At 42.4% G+C, this 20,121-nt stretch overlaps 1 protein-coding gene across 2 annotated transcripts in view; it reads right to left on the bottom strand.

Moving 5' to 3' along the window:
* slc2a4rg (SLC2A4 regulator) overlaps nt 1-20,121 on the bottom strand; it is a 41,116-nt gene that overhangs the window by 9,817 nt on the left and 11,178 nt on the right. For both annotated transcript variants that reach the window (XM_030769486.1, XM_030769487.1), the window contains exons 3-4: nt 5,166-5,266; nt 2,977-3,218 (exon numbers count right to left, since the gene is read on the bottom strand). In XM_030769486.1, the coding sequence (XP_030625346.1) occupies nt 2,977-3,218; nt 5,166-5,266 (343 nt within the window). The remainder of the gene's footprint in view (nt 1-2,976; nt 3,219-5,165; nt 5,267-20,121) is intronic.

Below are 20,121 nucleotides of genomic sequence, written 5' to 3'. Positions count from 1 at the left end.
AAAACCTGTAAAATGAAAAGAAATTTGAAAGGGTCACTAGAATTGAAAGAGTTAATGATACTTAAAGTGTGCCAAAAGCCGGAGGAAACTAATGTTGAGAAAACATTTGTATATAAATTGTAGCTTCCTGCAAATCAGAGGCTGATATGTTTTTGATTCGTTTGCTTTAATTAGAAAGGCTAGTGAAAGAAAGTATCAATCGTTCAAAACTCAAAAGGCATTTCTTCAGCTTAATACTTTGCACATGCACTTTGGGACAATTAAGATGGTCTGTGTTTACATTACGACCACAACAGTTTGGACCCACAAGCAAATCCTTGTTGTACTGCTGCTGTTAATGTCTTCATTGCTTTAATGAGCTCCCAGCTCTGAATAAGCTCTGTTCCTCTAAAGCAAATAGATACACAATTGAACAAATATTAATTTATCTTATGAGGAAACAGTTAAAAATTAAATTCTGAGAAGGGGTGCAAACATGGGGCAGAATTGGTGCAAAGCAAGTCGGGGATGTGGCAACACCTCTTACAAGTTCAAAAGGGAGCACACACTTACAAACAAATTGAAGGCATCTAGCATTTGGTGCCACCTGGTCACGCCAGGGCCGTCACTGAGCTGTAAGGGAGAGCACAGGCCAGTGCTGAAGCTCTTCTGGGATCAGCTACACTCGGTCCCACAACATGTTTCATATTTATTTGCAGAGAAGGGCAGACAGGGTTTAGTCTAGCTGGTTAGTGGGGAAGTTTTTTTTTTGTTTACAATATTTCCAGTGGGTTTTTTGTTTGTTTGTTTGTTTTAAATATCAGAGCGAGCAGAGCATCTGGGCCAAGGCTAATACATTTTTCTGGGGTTAATCCAAGGGATTTCTATATTGTCTATGTGAGAACTCCGAGAGCCTTGCGGTTAGTGAAGAGTAGAAGGCCGACAACCAGCTCCACACTGCACAGGCTGCTCAGAGACTTTATTCTCCATGGCGTATGACTAAAGATCTCTCATGAGACCAGCCAGAAGATTTCGGCAACTTTGGCACTGGCAAAGGTCACAATTGTGAAATATTTGTCAGAGCTGGGTGCATAGCTCTATGGATAATGTTAATGTACTGGTAGAGAGACTAGAGAAATTTGCTCAATCTGGCTGTGGACCAAGGCTTAGGAGGTTCCATGTTATAAACCCAAACTGATTGATAAAGAAAAAATTCATGCCCCATACTTGCTGTTAAAGGTCTGGAATGTGTGGCTTTTGACTCAGTTGGGGGAAGGCACCGTACAGGAGGGCCTGTGTCAAAGTTCAAAATCAAGACAGGCCCAGAAACAGGGTTGAAACTGTGGAAAATATGATACCAGGGCAGTTTGGAGAATGCTCTAGAAGTCATCAAAAAAAAAAAAAAAAAAAAAAAAAATAAAACCTTAATGACATATTATTGTTCTGAATGCTTCTGTTTCATTTTAAAACCAGTGGTCACTGATAAAAGCCCATCCTGTTTCCTGAAACAATTTTCTTTAATTTCTTTTCTTTTTTTTAAAAAACCACATATTTCTCATTGTTTAGAAGCTTGATATCACCGTTTCCTTTCGGAAGCGTTTACTGACATTGTTTATATTATTTGGATTTCATTATAGTAGGACAAAGGGAAAAAGGTCATTGAAAAATGGTGATTTACTTTATCAGAAAAAAACAGAGATTGGAGACCACTCAGGAACTTCATTCCCTTGTAAATGTTTAGTGATTTTCTGTAGAACAAGAATTTTACACAATAATGGAGGATATATGGAGAGTTTTGGTGTGTGGGATAAGATAAACACAACATGTTCAAATGTGAAAATTTGAGGAACCCCTTTTTCCTCTGTTCGAGCGTGGCATGCATCCAATTCAGTATCATTCAAACTCAACGCTGTCTTTCTCTCGCTATTGTCTTGGGGGTTTTTTTCTTATCCTTCCTCTAGGTGACTCAGCTTCTCCCATAGCAAGGTGATGGGGAGTTGGGTTAATGGCTCCTTGATATTGAAACCACATTTATATCTTGGACCAATTCCACATGGAAGAGAAAAAAAAAAAAAAAGAACAGAACAGAAAAGAAAAAAGACTGTACTTAATTACACTCGTAGGCAAAAGGGTGACAAGATCTGTTGTCCCACAGCCAAGCAATGTCAGGGTGCCTTAAATCATGAGGTGCAAAGCCTTTTTCAGGGGACCTGCCGCTCCGCCATGCCGGGAAATCTCGACACGGGAGGGGCGAAGGTCTCTGACTCACAGTTGCTATAAACTCTCACTGTGTGGGCCTACAGCAATGTGAATAGGGTGGTTACACCTGGTTTAAGTTTGGTTGGGTACGAAAGTGGCGTAGTCTGCGCCGTTGAGGGACTTAGTGAGGTCCTGCAATTTTGTGCGCCTGTCAAGCATGTCAAAAGAAAAAAAGACAAAAATGACAGTGTGGTTTTTTCAGAGATGACATGAGTGTGCCTATGAATCTCTCCTGGGTTCCCATTTACAGTGGAAGTCATTTGTCAAGGTCATGTGCAATTCTCCACGCCGTGCTCTTTCAACTCTTCCATTATTTTATTCTGAATCTAAAACCCACATTGTGTCAACCTGACACTGTACTTTATCTGTGAGAGACCCACTGACATGTTATCTGCTGAGACTTTCCATAACCGACACATCCTCTAAATCTTCGCTCCAACCACCATCTCCAACTCATTCAGCCAAGAGTTCGTGTTTTATTTTCGACATTAGAGTGGCTTGCCTTTGTGTCAATCTTGGGATTAAGTAGCTTGCTCAAGGCCACAGTGGCAGACAGCTGTCATGTTCAGGAACCCCCCCACCACCACCACCACTTACCTGTTAGTCCCACAACCACCCCAATGATTACTCAGATTAGATCTCCAGCTCTAGCTTTAATCATAGCCCTGTTTCTGCAGTATTGGTTCGTCTTGGCTCTGTTTTTTTGGCTCGTGTTATTGAGCCTGCTCCAGTTCTTACCTTCCGTTTCCGGGGAATAGGGTCCTCAAACAGGAAGTGTGTGCTCTCTGCTTCCTCGATGTTGTCATCACCCTGGGAGGAGAGCAGGAAACTCTTGCTGGCATCGTTGGAAAGGGGTGGGGATGGCGTGGAGGGCACTGATTGGTCGCTGGCATCCCAGCTCCAGTTTCCGCTGGTGGAGCTGCTATAGCTGGCTGAGAGACACTCCTTCCAGCCCCTGCTGGATGGCTCAGGAACTGCACCTACGGAAAATCATTGCTGTTTTCAACAGTGGCAACATGGCAAATGGTGAACTATCCCAAGTTTTCAAAAACTACACAAGTTCCATAAACACATTTGAGGAATTAAAAACGTATATTACACTATAAACCGCAACTCAATAACGTGTGCCTCCATTTACTGGACATCAAAGTATAGTTCTCTCATAAAACATGATTTCCCCAGTGAAGCCCAAACAGATCATGTTTCATTAAAATCTGCCAACCCAACAGCACATTTAATCACTGTATCTCTAAGGTGTTCAGCAGTGGGAGACAATGAGGGAAAAAAAAACAGGGCCTAAGAGAAGAGGATCAGCCATGCTATCCTGGGTTAACCCATTTTAAACAATAACTGCTCCAAAACCCCAAGTGAGACTCCACGGTTAAAGATCTGTCCCAGCTGCCCTTTTTGACCCAGGCGAACGTGACCTTGAAGAGCAGCTCAGGGCGGGGGAGGGAGGTTAGCGGTTCGACTGACCCTCTTTCCGCCTCAACCTCTCCCCTCCGGGCCCTGCCCTCTGCTCCCCAGGGATTAGTGAGGGGAGTGTTCTGGTTTGCTGCTCTCTGTGTGTTTAGCGTCCTGTTTTCATTGTATGCTCCACTCAGGAGGAGAAAGGCCTAATCTCCTTTATCTGTGCTCCTGTTATTGTGGGACTCAGAGAGCAAGAAGGCACAAGGTTGAGGAGCGCTCAGAGGGGTTAATGCATCTGCGTGTTCGCATGATTGAAAAGAAAAACACAGAGCTATGGTTCAGCCTGACATGACGCTGCACGAGCCTATAAATAGAACATCAGGCCCTGACCCCTGTCGACCAGGAGCACCGCCAAGGCGACAGCAGCCACGACGACCGTTACCGCGGCAACGCTGACCAGGGCCATGCTATAGGGAGCAACGGACAACACCGTTACACCTTTAGCTGTAGAGTCTGCTTGTCTTGGAAGTCTCATTGGATAAAAGCATCTGCTAAGCAAATAACGGTAACGTAATGTAATGCCCTAAACCAGGGGTCTCAAAGTGCCGGCCTGCAAAACTGTCTCGTGTGGCCCCCGGACTGTTTTATATTTGTAATGAGATTCGGCCCGCATATCAGTTTTGCATTTCGTTTTACGTTAGCTTCTTAAGAATACTCAATTAACGTTACCTTTGGGACTACAGCTGCATAGACTAATATTAACTGCAGAGCTGTTAATGCTGCTCTGGGTCAGCCAACCAAAATAACCGAAAGAGCTAACTGTTACCAGGCAACCAACAGAGCTATTTCTTGCAAACACCTTTAACTGTTAGCTAGTTAGCTGTCACTTAACTTCAAATGTGAACAAAAATGTCTCTTTCCAAAGCAAAAAGAAAGGCTGACCAGGAGCATTGGCAGTTCCAAGACAAGTGGACATGTGATTACTTCTTCATTCAGTTTAACGGAGCCGCAGCCTGTCTGATTTGCAAGGAGAAAATTGTTGTTCTTAAAGACTTTGATTTAAAGCGCCATTACATTACCAAACACACAGATGAGTATGATCGGCTCGAAGGTGAGGAGAGGGAGAGAAAAGCATCACAACTTTGGAGAGGTCTCTCTATTCAGCAGAATTCAAAGAGCCAGAAAAGAATGCAATGCAGCTGTTGAAGCTAGTTATGTGGTTAGCGAAGCAATAGCAAAAGCCAGAGTGTACATACAGTGTACATCGTTATTAATGTGAAAGTCATATAATAAAAAGATGTGTGTGCACACTATATTCTTGGAGACTTTTTTTTTCCCTCATCCCCTATTGCACTGGCCCCCTTTTAAGAAGATCACCTGGCATGTGGCCCCCAGGTAATTTGAGTATGAGACCCCTGCCCTAAACCAAGAGAAAGGACCAATCAAAGTCCAGAATTCTCAGACCGTCACCTAGCGTTCTCTAGTCAGGGGGGAAGTTGAGTGGGGGGTGTATGTACCTGAGGCTGCAGAGGGGGGGTTGAGGACCAGCGGACTGGTAGACAGGGTTGTTAGGACGGTGGCTGCCATCACCTCTTTATCAGCGTGACCTGATGGCTTCCTAAAGAAAACACAGAGACACAGAGAAAGACTCTCATCAAGACATCAGTCTGAATCTGTGGTATGTCAATGCATAAAAAAACAGTTACTTTTTGTTTTTTTTTAAAGTACACATGCGCATATTAGCATGTCTTGAACCAGCTTCACAGTTAACATAGAGCCCTTCTGGACCATCCTAATCAAGGAGGGTGTTTTTTACTTTAAATCCTTCACAGTTAGGCATGATGTGCTGACCTGCCAGGGTTTCTGGCCCACAGATTTTCCCATCAGCCGTACAGGCCCACATTCACATAGGGGCCAGGCCAAGTCTATTGATTTGTGTTGCACTTCCCTCTCTCTTAAAAAACGAAAAACGAACAAAAAAAAAACAAACAAACCACAAAACAGAAAAAAAAAACCCACAATAACTAATAGCTGATTCTATGTAATGGAAAATTCCAGAACATCCAGAACAACAATAATAAATAAAAAAAAAAAAAAAAAACACCAAAAGAAGTTGTGAAAGGTTTGCGGTGTGCAACACCTTTTAACTGTCAATCCCAGGATCTACATAAGTGTGTTCACAGAGTGTTAGTCATGGGAAAAGCTTCACATATTGGTGGCGTATGTGATTCAAGTATTTTCTAGCAAGAAAGTGAGACGTTATCCTGCACTGGTGTGCTGCCTTAGAGGAAAGAGGGAGAAGTGGTGAGCTGGGGGAGGGGAGGGGGAGAAAACAAGAAAGAAGGGCTCAATAGGAGGAGAGGAGTGAGGGAAGGAGTAAGAGAAAGAGTTGAGCAGGAGGAGGGGGCATACAATGAAGGAGCAACAGACTAACACAGAGAGAGAGAGAGAGAGAGAGAGAGAGAAAGAGAGAGGGAGAGAAATGCGGGCTGAGAGAAAAAGATAAAGGAGACATGGTTTTCTTTCAACACTTCCTTCTTTGACAACACAATTGCCGTATTTGTTTTATGCACTTTGTGGTCCACTGAAATTCAGACAGAAAAAAAAGATTTCACTTTAAGGTCCCTTGGTATTCTACAGGGTCTCACAACAAGCTCTGTGAATGTCCTGTTCTTTATTATTTGACTTGTCTTAAGAAGCACACAAGTCCAGTGTCCAGAGTCAGTTTCAGACCCCCCCCCCCCCCCCCCCTTCACAAACAAGCACGGGCTGACTAGCCAATCCTCTGCCTCTGTCTTTGACTTCGCTTAGCCATCTCTGTCCTGCGCGTCTCCAGACTGAAAAACAGTCTCTGAAAGAAACAGCAGTAATCTAATAAGAGAAAGAATCAACTTAGTGCTAATCTCTCTTGATTGTGTGTGTGTGTGTGTGTGTGTTTTACATAAACAAAAATCTCCCTCTTCTAGTAGAGGTTTAAAGCCTGTTTTCTCTTTTTACTCCTACTCCTTCAGTTTCCCCCTTGCTCCTCTCTGTGAGTAAGATTTTGGTGACAAGACAAATGAGGTGCAGGAGAAGAGGAAATGACAAGGGCTGACAGAGGGAGAGAGAGAGAGGAAGAAATGTATCCCTTCAAGCACACACCCCCTCACGCTCAAAACATATGCTCAGTCTAAATGAAAAAAAAAAGAATCTATGCATACTAATGCAGCATACTCCAACTGTTTCACTTCTCCCTTTGAACCAGGACACAAACATAAACACACAGAGTGAGAGACAGAGACAGACAGACAACAGAGAGAGAGAAAGAGAGAGAGAGGAGGGAGAGACTGGCTCTTTAAGAGATGGATGCTGGATTTCCTCCACCTCCCACCCCCAGACAGCTTCGCTACACAACCAGAGCAAACTGGTTTGGGGCCGCGCTGGAAGCCAAGCCCAGGGACCTGGCAGCACTCAGCTAAAAGTTTACACTCAGCCAGAACTTATTTTTCTTCTCTCTCCTTCAACTGGGTCAACTTCCAAATATCTCAAAAAAAAAAAAAAAGATTAAAAAAAAAACAAGCACTGGATTAGAAGCAGACAGTTTGAAAAGCGTAAATAAAATATTAAGCAATCACCCCCCTCCTTTTCTTTAAAAAAGAAAGGCAAACAGAGACAGAGAGCTGGCGGGCTGCGGTAAAATTTAAAACTGCATACACACACACACACACACAATCACACACACACACAATCACACACACACACACACAAACACAGAGCTGTCAGCGTCAAGTTTAAAATATTACAAAAACAAGATGAGATATAAAAGGAGAAGATGTGGAAAGCTTTGGTCACAGAACGTGACATGATCACCAGAATTAGTCGTACACACAAAGTTAGAGAGAGAAACAGATCAGGAGCTCGGACAATTCAAAGTATACAATATGCTTCATTTTGTCTCACACACATATCTGTGTGTGTGTGTGTGTGTGTGTGTGTGTGTGTGTGTGCAAATGTGCAAATAAGCAAACAAGTGTGTGTGTGTGTGTGTGTGTGTGTGCGTGTGTGTGTGTGTGTGTGAATGAGTATGTGCGTGCATGAGTGTGCGAATGTGTGTGCGTGCATATATGTGTGTGTGTGTGTGTGTGTGTGTGTGTGTGTGTGTGTCTGTGACGACAGTATTTTTTAGTCTTGACAAGAGTAAAGCTTGGGCCAAAAGAAAAAGTATAACAAATGCAACCTGGGTATTTTTAAATGCTACTGCTGTCACACTGAGCAGTGATTCATATGAACAGTGACCAAAAACGACGAACAGAAGACATACGGAGACCAAAGATTACACTGCTATAATTGGCTTATGTGGAATCCAACTCTGGATTCCACTGGTGTATTATTTTGCATAATTCTGTACTTGTGTATCTCACATGAAATAAATACACAAAAAGAATAATTAAATACCACAAAAATTAAAAATAAATAAACAAAAAAAATATCTTGCAAATAAAGTAACAAGCAGTTTCTTTCGTGTGTTTGTTTTTTATGTTTACATAATTTCTGATGTAGGGCTACAACAGTGTGTATGCATGAGTGCGTGTGTGTGTGCGCGCGTGTGCATGCGTGCGTGCGTGTGTGTGTGTAACGTGAATGTGTGTAAAGATGTGTGAATATTCCTGAAAGGCCCGTGTGGTGGGCATGATGCTTTGGAAGCCTGTGTTTTTTCCTTCGTGTCAGAGGCTCCAAACAGCGGAGCAGGAGATAAACACACACAGATAGTCTGTTATCCTGTCTGGCTTTCAGCCACACAGGCCCACATGTTGGATTTTCCATTCAAAAACAACAGCTAAACAGGCAAAGCCGCCCCCCAACCTCCATCCATTACCAAACACTCCAGTCTTCATCTAACACTGTAAAACACACATGACTCACAATGTGAAACAAAAATCCATAAAACCGTCATTTTAAACGGTTAACCCTGCAAAGCAAGCGGCCCTAATATTTCTGCATCTCTTTCACTCCCTCCCACACAGATAAACATTCACACTCTCTCTGTCTAACACCTACACACACACACACACACACACACACACACACACTCCCACAAACACGGCTCTTCCAGATCCCCGTCCAAAGACACTCCTCCCTCTTTCCTGACATTGAGCTTTTCCGCTTCTCACTGCTTTCCCGGTAGAGCGCTCCATCACGTTATGCTGCGTTATGAGATGTTGATTCATGCCCGCACAATAACGCGGGGCCAGGCGAAGGGGGTTCACTTACAGGAATGAATGTTCCTGTTAAAATCATTTTCCTACAGGACTCCGTTCAAAGCACTTACAGTGACTTCTATCACAACGACAGCTGTTTTCACTGAGCGCCCTTTAATAGGGTGAGTTAACTTTGAATAAATCTATAATAAATGTTATTAATGAGGCGTAAGATGACAGTCAGCAATATTCTCCACCAACTGTACATGAGTTATTGAAATATGTATTATGATTCAAAGTAAATACTTTTTGTCTTATTCATGACACACATTCTGAACACACATCCAAATAGAGTCTTATTCAAGAAACAGACACTGAACACACACACATACATTTACTTCCATAGTCTGTACATAGTGCTTCAGCTAACCCAATTAATTCACACATTCATTCTTCTTCTCTTCTTTTCACACAGAAAAGAAGAGAAGAAAAAAGGGATTCTCTTGAAGACCTTCTTTATATGAGAAAAATCTAACTTTGGCTAATGATGTGTGAGTGCAGATCAGGCTTCGAGGCCCAAGGTACACACACTGCTGAAATGAAAACATAAATGGCACTTGGTACATGAGGAAAGCAGAAGCAATGGTTACAGTCTGATGGCGGTAAGACCCGGGGGGGGGGGGGGGTCTGAGAGACCTGTGCCAGGAACGCCCTGCTCCCCTGGGGAAGACAGAGGACAGCTGGACAGGGCGTTGACTCTGAGTACCGGGAGAACGGGCTGCGTGTTATCCCACTCAGTATTCATAAACAACACAGCACTGCTTCCCTACATTCACTTCATAGTAACCCCAACACTGGAGCTAAGAGCCAGCTCCCCTGACCCGCTGCCTTACGAACCATAAACCCACTACTAATTTACACAGCCATAGTCGTTACATGTGCACCGTGCATGATAAAGTATGTAGATTTTTTTTTTTTTTTTTTTTGCGTTATCATCAAAATAGCACTGTTGTTTACCAGTGGATTCATCGATGGTGCAGGCATTTAACATCAGTGTGAAATGATCCAGGGAAACATATCTGTCTGTATGCATGCATGTGTGCGTATGCATGTGTGTGTGTGTGTGTGTGTGTAGCCCTGTGGCAGGCTGGAGCAGGCAGGGAAGAGCGCTGCCACTCCTCCAAATGGTGGAGGGCTGACTCCGCCCAATTGGCAGCACATGTCGGTAGATAGGCGGCTAAAGTAAACAAGGCAGGCCCAGCCAGATAGCACTCCAGAGAAATGGGTCGATTAAAGGCCTGCTCTCCCATTGGCTGGAAGGGTTCCAACCGTACAGAACACAGCAACAGGCACCGCAGAGTGAGAAAGAGAGAGAGAGAGAGAGAGAGTGTTCACAAATATTCGATGTCTTACAATCTAAACTGAATACAGTCTGGGCATATCAAAATATCCTTACAGGTAAACTGCTTTTCCACCTATCAAACCGCCATAACAAAACCTAATCATACAGAGTTCACTTCATGAGACTTTATGGAAACACTTAATATGAATATTAGCATGGAACCAATGCTGGTAAAAGTGAAATGGCAAATGCAATTTATCAACTGATTGTAAAATTAATTTTACTGAGAGTGTCTGACACTATTTATCAACAAGCAGACATCATACTTTATTTGTCGACTGCAGGAAATTTAGGCCATCTCACTATATTTAATGGCACACTGACTCCTGTTACTGATGGAAAGGTGTAAACAGTCCGGCGCACTGCCCCACAGTAAGGTATGAGAATCACCCAGCACCCTCCTTCAGCTGACTCTAATTTCATTTCGAATCAAAGCCATGAAAACACCACTTACGCGGTATTACATTACATCACCCCCCCCCCCCCTCCCTCTCTCTCCCTCCCTCTCTCTGAGACCGTGTTTCTCTCGTGCTTCAATATGCGCATGCACACACCGCATGTCTCTTAAAATTCATGAATATTATAGGATTTCAAAACATAGAACATTCAAACCAAAAAAATCCCTGCCACTCTTCCTCCCTCCCTCCACAGCCACACCTTGTGACCTCCTAACCTGCACTGTCATTCTGAGAGCACACTTCTCCACTCCAGAAAAGAGGGAGAAGAAAAACAAGGCGTCTGTTTTTCAGGAAGCAGATATCTGTCACGCTGCTTGGCAGTGATCCGGAGAGGAACAGTGAGGGGGGTACAATAAGCACACAGCATTGTGTGTGCAGGATACTAAAGTTAGCACCGAAAAAAACCCTGTCTTCCTCGTTGTTTTCTGCGCTTCGATAGGAAAAGCTCTCGACAGCTTGGTGAGGGGTTAGCTGACAAAACACACAGCCCGGCTAACAGCTAGGGCATAATGCTGAACTAATGAAACCATAACGACATAGCACTGAGCATATTGACTGGCATAAAAATAATCCTTAATCGTGATCACAAGCGGGAGACTAACTCATGACACTACTCTAACGGGGCTTTTAAATAAATCAGTGTTCTCTGTCCGTCCGCGGAGCCGGTGTCTGTCATTAATGTTAGTAGGTGTCCTCTAAAGATGAAGGAACATTTCAGATGCAGTCCCTGATACATGGATTAGGAGCCTGTTTATTTAGTAAGTATAAATAAGTAAATAATATTTAATGACAGATCCACATATGAACAAACCAAGCATTTATCGAGTATTTCCGTTACTTTAAAAATGTTAGCGTCTTCTGACGGGAGTGAAGAAGTGGGTGAGTGAGGGAATACGTATGTACTCCACTGCTACATTCCACAGCGTTTGATTTTAATTACTCAAGGCAGACAGAGAACATGATTCTTTTCTGAAACACACACTCACACATACACGCACAAATCCTCCCTTGGGCACACCGCCTTGGCCAGACGTCAGCCGGCTCAACGTCCTGACAATTCTTATGTATTCATTTCTTCACACACATGTAGTTAGCCAGTTAGTCTCTGAGTTAGCGTTCACATTTGGCATTCTGCACGTGAGCCAGCAAGTACCGCTTCATACGTGTTCTCCCCTTCCCCATGCGCATTTTCATTTTACACTGTCTAATTCTCTTCTTTCATTCATCCCCACTTTGTCTCTCACTTCCTTTCACCCACACACACACACACATCCCCACCGCCCACTTTCTCTTGCCCTCCCCCTCCCATCGCGGTGACCGGCACACATAGAGGCGATGATGGACTGATAGTCATGGATGAGAGACACTGTGTGGTTTGCTATGAGTAATCTGGAACTTCACTCTGTGCTTGAGTGATGCTCTGGGCCCATATGGACAAGCCTGTATTTTTCGGAGCTCTTAGCACAGAGATCAGGGGACACTTAGATTTGCCGGCGATATAAATTGTCTCGTGCATTGGTTCTATAGCTCAATAAAACGGCCAGCGCTAACCTAACAGCTCTCTCTTTTTCTCTCTGTTCCTCTCGCTTCCCTCTGTGCTTTTAATGGCTCTGCTCTAAGTCTTATCAGTTTTTAATCTATCTTTCCATCTGTGTTGTCACCCCCCCCCCCCCCCCACTCACTCTTTCTGTCTCCCTCTCTCTACATATTACCAAGCTCCTGTCCTAATTATAGCACCCCCCCCCCCGCCCATTCTGTTATGTAATCTCTCTCTCCACTCCCGATCTCTCTCTCTCTCTCTCTGTAGACACACACCACTGAGTGAGTGAAAGGTTGGGCTAGATTATTTCCACGTTTACCACAGCCAAACAGCTCACAGTATTAAGACAGATAAATCATTGTATTTCATAACACTGGTACAAAACATGATAAATGGGTATAAAAGCACTCAGTATGTAAAGTGTCTGCATATGATCATATTTCCTCTGCGGGGAGGATAAAATCATCTCTAAAAAAAACAAAAAAATCCATGTCCATATGCCTCACACATCTGTGCACAAATGCACAAGAATATTAAGATTTAAAGAAAGTCAATCAAATACTCAAATATTTCACTTTAACTTTGTTTCAGTATTGTAGTATTAGTATGCAAGTTAACCTTATGTAACTGAAAACAACAAAGAGAACAGTCCAATATAACTTATGCATTTATCACTTGGTGACAAAGTACTTGTCACTTGAGTAATCTTTGCAGAATGTGGTAAGCCACAGTAAGAAATTCGATACACACCAAGCGTACGGGCCTGTGTACACTTTTAAATAACCCAAGTTATCATACACTACTTAAAAGAAGGACATCAAGCAGAAACCGGCAGAGGAAAAAAACAACTAGTAAGCTCGCCAGCAATCGCTTTACCGCCCTGCAATCAAAGGCGTCAAGGTTAAACTGTAGCCATGGCGACCTAACCACCAATAAAGGACAGTTGCTATGTGAATGGAACGTCTGATTTAAAAAAAAAAAAGAGCTGTTTGTTTTTCATTTATCTGGGCAAACCGAACACCGGAGTGCTCTAGGAATTGCACTCATAAACACATGCAAAAAAAATTTCTGGACGCAAGTGCACCTGCATGCATGTGCGCAAACACACACACACACCCACACACAATAAGGAACGTGCACCCACACTAAGACGCCACTTCCTGCTGCAAGAGCTCGAGGGATCCAAATTTAGCCCGGCTTGTCACAAGGCTGACATCAGAAATTTCCAAACATTAAAAAAATAAAAAAAAAAAAGGAAATATGTAGCATCAAAGATGCAACCTGCAATGTCATTGTTTGTTTTTGTTTTTGTTTAGTTTTTAGTTTTTACAATGAGTGTAAATGAATACTGAAATATAAACATATAATAAACATTGCAATTAAAAGCAAGCTGTGTATTTTTGTCATAACCACAAGCACAAAATAAAAACGTAGTTAACGATGAAGAGATGCACTCTCATATCCAAACACTCAAGAGAAACCAAAACAAAATACAGGAATACACTGTATCAAAAATAAAATTCAAATTTAGTGTGGTCCACTGGGAGATTACATTTATTTAGCTAGGGGTACTATGCAAACAAGTGTGTGTGTGTGTGTGTGTGTGTGCGCGCGCGCGCGCGTGTATATTTCCATGAATTCGATCTTTTTAAACCACAAACAAAAACCTCAATATGAGATCGTCTGGGGCTGTTGCAATAGTTCAGAGAGAGCGAGACAGAGACAGAACATTTATGTATTCAACCCTGGCAGAATAAACAAAATCTGATCCGAAGCAGAATCAACAGGTGTGGGTGCCAGAGGGTTAGAACATAAATGACACATACCACTAACCACAACAAAAACAAAAACAAAAACAAAAGTCAAAGCTTCTGAGCAGTTTAAACTAGACTAGCACATGGTCAGACACAGCAGTGTGTAACAGTAAGCGAAGCACAATCCACATGCCACAGTTGGCAGGAGTGAGTTCCTCTTGCAGACTCGGGTTGGGTGATTGTGTGCTATAATAAACCCTCGGTACATTTCTGGAATGGAACAACAGCAATACAAGGTGCTTCAGTAAACGACAGCAATGTGTAGCCGTACCGAGCTTCTAACAGAGCAAAAGGGGAAAACCCACTCTCATGCCTCTCTCTCTCTCTGTTTGCATGTCTGTGTGTGTGTGTGTGTGTGTGTGTGTGTGTGTGTGTGTGTGTGTGTGTGGGGAGGTTAGTGTTTTTCCTTTTGCCACACATCACACGTGTGGGGATGTAAATATTCTATATCACTGTGCAGTGCTGTGAGATATGATCTGTAGGCTGACGCACTCCATTGAGCTGAAACAAATCCGTCTGTCACTCTCCTTCTCTCTCTCTGCTCCTCCCACCAACACAAGTCTGTTTCTATCAAAGACAACAGAAAACACCATACCGCATTTTCTGTTTGATTTAATAAAAGAGAAATATCTGGGAGGCAGTGGGGCCCGCAAAAACCACTGATCATTATCTTCGGGGCTGAGGAAAAGAAAAGGAATAGAGAGCGAGATAGAGAGGAGATAGAGAGAGAGAGAGAGGAGAGAGAAAAAGAGAGAGCACAATTGTAACCATATTTGTGGTAAGCTGAGGCAGAGACGGCTGTGGAGTGTTTGGGCCCACTCAGAGCAGGCTCTCCTTTTACCACAAGAGGAAATGAGAGCTGGCTCACCCCGACTACAGCACACACAATCACTGTAGACACATGTGGAAAAATGAATTTGAAATGTGTCATGTACAAATGTGTACGTCTCTCGATCTCTCTTCTTCTGTGTGTGTGTGTGTGTGTGTGTGTGTGTGTGTGTGTGTGTGTGTGTATGTTTGTATTTTTGAATCTTTCTGCTCTAATGTATATGTGTGGCCTGATTTGTGACTCATAACGAAACAGTCCCAAGATATAAGCATTACACAGAAATAGATACTGATAAAAATTGCAACAAAAATATTTCAAATGAAATGAATGAATTAATCAAATAAACAGGCATACTGTGAGTGTGTGTGGCAACAAAGCACACTTATTTGCTGATACACAGACAGAAAGATCAAGAAAGAGTGTGTGTGGGGGGGGGGGGGGAGGTAAGAGGGTAAGAGACTGAGGGCAGAGAGCAAGAACGATGAAGGGGAGGGGGGTCTAAGACCAAGAAGAAAAGTTATAAAACGTAACAGTCTCTCAGTATGGTCATCTGGAAGGCCCAGGAAAATTATTCAGGCACATCAAAGTTCTATCTACTGCTGATCAAACCTCACAGCTCCCATAGTCTGGCATAATACGTCTGCCCAACGTGGTCTGAACCGGAGAGCAAAATGGCTACCATACACCCTTTGGAACACACTACAGTTCAAAAGCAGGAAGCGCTTTCTCATGCAACACAAGGTTTCTATCAGAAGCGACACAAATTCCAACCCAAGTGAGAGAGAGAGGGAGAGAGAGAGAGGCATCTGAGAGAAGAAAAAGATAGATGATGGAAAACACTGGGAAAGCCATGCTGTGACAGATGCTAAAATGCTAACAGCAAAGTCCAAGAGCCATCCCATGCACAGCAAGAGTGTAAAACTACATTTGACTCAGATAAAGGCCAGAGGGAACACTGTCCAAAGAACCCTGAGTTGGTCAGAAGTTTAAAAAAATAAACATGTAAACAAACAAACAAACAAACAAAAAATAGATGAGAAATCAGACATCACATCACACAAGGGGCAACAGACAAAACAAGATGAAACAATAAGGTTTTTACAAACAAACAGGCCATGAAGATCGATTATAGATCAAACAGGACAAAGAGATGAGACGTCATCAGATTAAAAAACAAAGAAGAAAAAAAGGAAAACAGAACAACAAACCAGACAACAATAACAACTCAAACCCATCTACCAGACGCTGAAAGGCCAGGCCAGGCCCAGCCCAGTGTGCTGACTGGTGAAGAGAATCTGACCACAGAGCACTGGGAAAACAGCCTATTCTGGAGCCTGAGACATAAAGAACATCTTCTTAGGCCCCAGAGACATCTTATCCTCACAGAGGCACCATTTTTCTGATCCTGCCCAAAGAGCTAGAGGCTCAGGCCAACTATAAAGAGCCAACCTCTCGGGGAAGACGGGAAAAAAAAAAGAGAGAGAGGGAGAGAAAAACATTAAGAGATTTTATTTTGTGATTGTGTCTGAGACTTTCAGCATCAGCAATGACAGACAACTCATGATTGATATATATATGTGTGTGTGTGTGTGTGTATGTGTGTATATATATGTGTGTGTGTGTGTGTGTATATATATATATATATATATACATATATATATATATATAAAAGTATGTATACATTCATACACATAATTCAGAGAAAAGTCATCCGAGAAGTGCTGTCCATTCCCTCACACTCCTCTATAAGAGAATGGTAATATGGTATGGTAATAAACAACGTCAAAACAGCAAAAGATACACTATGTCCCGACTTGCGTCCTATTCATACGTATGACGTAGACGCTTGAATGGGACGTGGCGTATGATTAATGCATTCCATGTTTACATGAAGCCCATTTGCTACGCTATAAGGACTTGCGCGGAGTGTCGTGTCCTTTTAAAGAGCCACAGGCCGTGTTGATGTATGTAAGCCATAACAAGCTTGTGTTCTAGAGTATGCTTGCATTGCTATATTTACACATGTATCCGAAGAGAACGTGCGCTAATGCATATACAGAGAAGCTCCACGGTACGAGGCTAGACGGTACATGCCGAGTGTAAATGCAATGAGGTGATAATCCCGAAGAAGGGACCAATAAAAAAAAAAAAAAAAAAAAGGGTAACCTCTCTAGACCAGCATCCCATTTTTATAACAGGTGTGCACATGCAAAAAGAAAAAAACAACACACACAACATAGATACATGTAGGCAGTCACGTACACGTGCCCATATGCTCCTCACTTTTACTCGAACATATCAACATGTATGCAATGTCTGCTGTCTAATGTTTGCCCGTGGACTGATTCTTGCTTAACTGAGTAAATTCGACATTCCACTTAAGGACACAAACATGTCTGCATTTGAGTACACACCACGGTAATGTGTAACCTATATTTTTTGACAATAGCATGAAGCAATATAAACCACCACCGGGTCAGCAGTCAGTATGAGAGAAGACGACAAACATCTTCTAATAAAGTTTTGGGGTATTCCAGAAGCTGAAGTGAAACTAGAGAATGTGTCAGCTGGTTGCCATGCTTATTAAAAACAATTGGAAAATGCAAAACATTTGATATGAGCTTCGCGTTAGAACTGCTTAAGCTGTAACTGCCATACAGCAGCACAACATCCCTGGGCAAAAATTTCCCAGAAAGATTCCAGTGGTATTTTATTTCCAGTAAAATGTGGTTGGGCTTTTTGCTTTTCTCTCTCTCTCGCTCCCTCTCTCTCTTTTTCTTTCTCTTTCCATCTCAACCCCCCCCCCCCCCCCCCCCCCCCCCTTTCTGTCCCTTGGGCCATACAATTATCTTGAACAGCACACACTAAATGTAGGGTCTACATTATTTATGAGAGCCAATTTGTGCTGGCCCAAACCGGAGAAAAACCCTGAGCACGGTGAGGCCACCGGCCAGGTCAAGCACTGGGCTCAACACGTCCACCGCAGCCATGAACCTGGGAGCCAACAGGAGGACAAACACACGCACAAACAAGTCACAGATCTTGTCCCTTCAGCATCTTTGTGCTCTCAAGTGTACTTAACACGCACGGTACTTTTTTTTTTCTTTTTTTAAAGGGTTGAGGGACTTGAGCATTTGGGAGAAGAGAAGTGAGTAGTTGCTAACTTTCCCAACTAAGTACCTTGCAGAAGTACTGATTTTCTCAAGGCCGAGAAAAAAACACAGCTCGTCGCTTTATGTGCCTGTTCTGTTGGAAGTGGAACATGCCGAGATGGTATTAAGTTCTGTGACTTCATGACCTTCCCCTCGGAGGGAAATCTCTGTGGCATCTTGGCAAAGCAGTCTAGCTCGTTTTAGAAATTACTTCACTTAAAACCTTAGACGAGCAGTCAGGTTAAAACAGCTATAGATGTGGCTGTTAACCAAGCTCTACGCGGTGCTGTGAGAAACAGGAAAGCATAAGTACAGAGAACATAAGTCAAAAAGGCACAGAACGATAAACAGAGAGAGAGAGAGAGACAGAGAGATGGATGGTAGCCAAAGCTAGCAGCTAGCACAGTGATAGCAGCATTGAAATGGCAGAATAAACACAGCTTGAGTACACAGCTTCTCCCTCTCAAGCTTTGCCTGCTTCCACTAGTAAAATATATTCAATAGACACACAGATTTACTACATTACAGAACAGGAGACACTTGCTTTTTACGTGGGAAGATAAAAGTTGCTGAGGCATTTGTGACTCGTAAACAGCTCTGAGAGTGTAACTGATAACAGCATGACAGTACTTTGATTTCAGTGACCAATGTAGAATCGTCCTAACATGATCTAGAGGGGGAGGGTTTGAAAAGGAAAAAAGAAAGATAGGAGGCATTCTAGAATTTCCACTCTTTGTTCACAATTGCCTCTTTAATCGAACGTTATATCCCAGTCTATACAACAGATGTACTGTTCATAAATTTCCAGAATGTTCCTGGAAGACATTCCAAATAACAGACCCCCACATAAGGCAGGCACTGTACACAATCATTTCATGTAGGCTGTTATTGTGGAAAAACACATTCCACAAACGATTTTCCCACTATAAATTTACATTCATTTATACTGTATTACAAAGACAAGTTAGACAAGTCATTCAGACATAGAAAACACATAAAGATTTTAGAACCAAAGGTATTAGTGGGCTTCTAGATTTAGTATAGCAATGTTGCAGTCTGGCCTAAACATTTCAGATATGTATGGAGTTTAATGATTGCCTAGCAAGTTGAGTGTATGCAAATTTTGAGTCTGCTGTCACCTGGTAGCATAATGACAGATCACATTATGAAGAATATCAAAATAACAGACTGTAAATAATCACAAGACTATTCTTTGGTTCACTGGAAGAGAGTCTATACTCAACGTAAAGTAGGAGTTAGCCTTATGTGATTGAATTTTGTTTGTGCAATAATTATAGAAGCAAAACTGATGTTATGATTGATGCTATCTTTCACTACTTTTTTAACCTATTTATTACACTAATTATATGGATAAGAATGCTAAACATAGCATAAGACAATATTATGGTTAGCTTATGAGAGGAAATTGCAGTCTGAATGAATGGCAACAAGGCAATGTTTGCTATATGTGAAAAACATCCACACACACAAAAAAACACTTCCTTGTACAGCATGCTATGAAATCTGACCTGTTTCAGAAGAGTTCAGGCCAAGTTAAAGTTTGCTAAACAGTCTTTGACTGTTAGAGACCAGAAAACAGTCTCTGGAAAAAAAATTCTGAGGTAACGACATCTTACCTCAAGTACCTCTGTGTGGCTTTTTGGTTTATACTACCACTCCAAGGTAACCTGACCCACCGACACCCTTTGACCTTCAGCCCACACCGTCAGGTGTCTGAGCCTACGGACAGTGCAGTCATAGAACCATCCAATGAGCTCTGTTTCTGCTGACTCAGATTTATTCACAATTTCCAAAATCTCTACGGCCTGTCCATATTACGCGTGTGTGGGGCGTATCTGTTAACTATTACCATTGCTGATTAGGACATCACAAATTATGTAAAAGTTATCAATAATTATAATTAATTATTAATATTACTTCAATAATTCATAGTTATAATCCATTTAAATCAACATTATGTTGACAGGTACAAAAATTTATGTAGTAACAATAAAAGAAATAAGTGAAATACATCAAGAAATGTAAGTAGAGCCTGTCTGTGACACAAGAGGCTATGGATAAAACATAAAGCAGTTTAATG

Source organism: Chanos chanos, chromosome 3 (genome assembly GCF_902362185.1).
Source record: "Chanos chanos chromosome 3, fChaCha1.1, whole genome shotgun sequence".
In the NCBI taxonomy this organism is placed as follows: Eukaryota; Metazoa; Chordata; class Actinopteri; order Gonorynchiformes; family Chanidae; genus Chanos; species Chanos chanos.
This window is presented reverse-complemented; position numbering and strand designations above follow the sequence as displayed.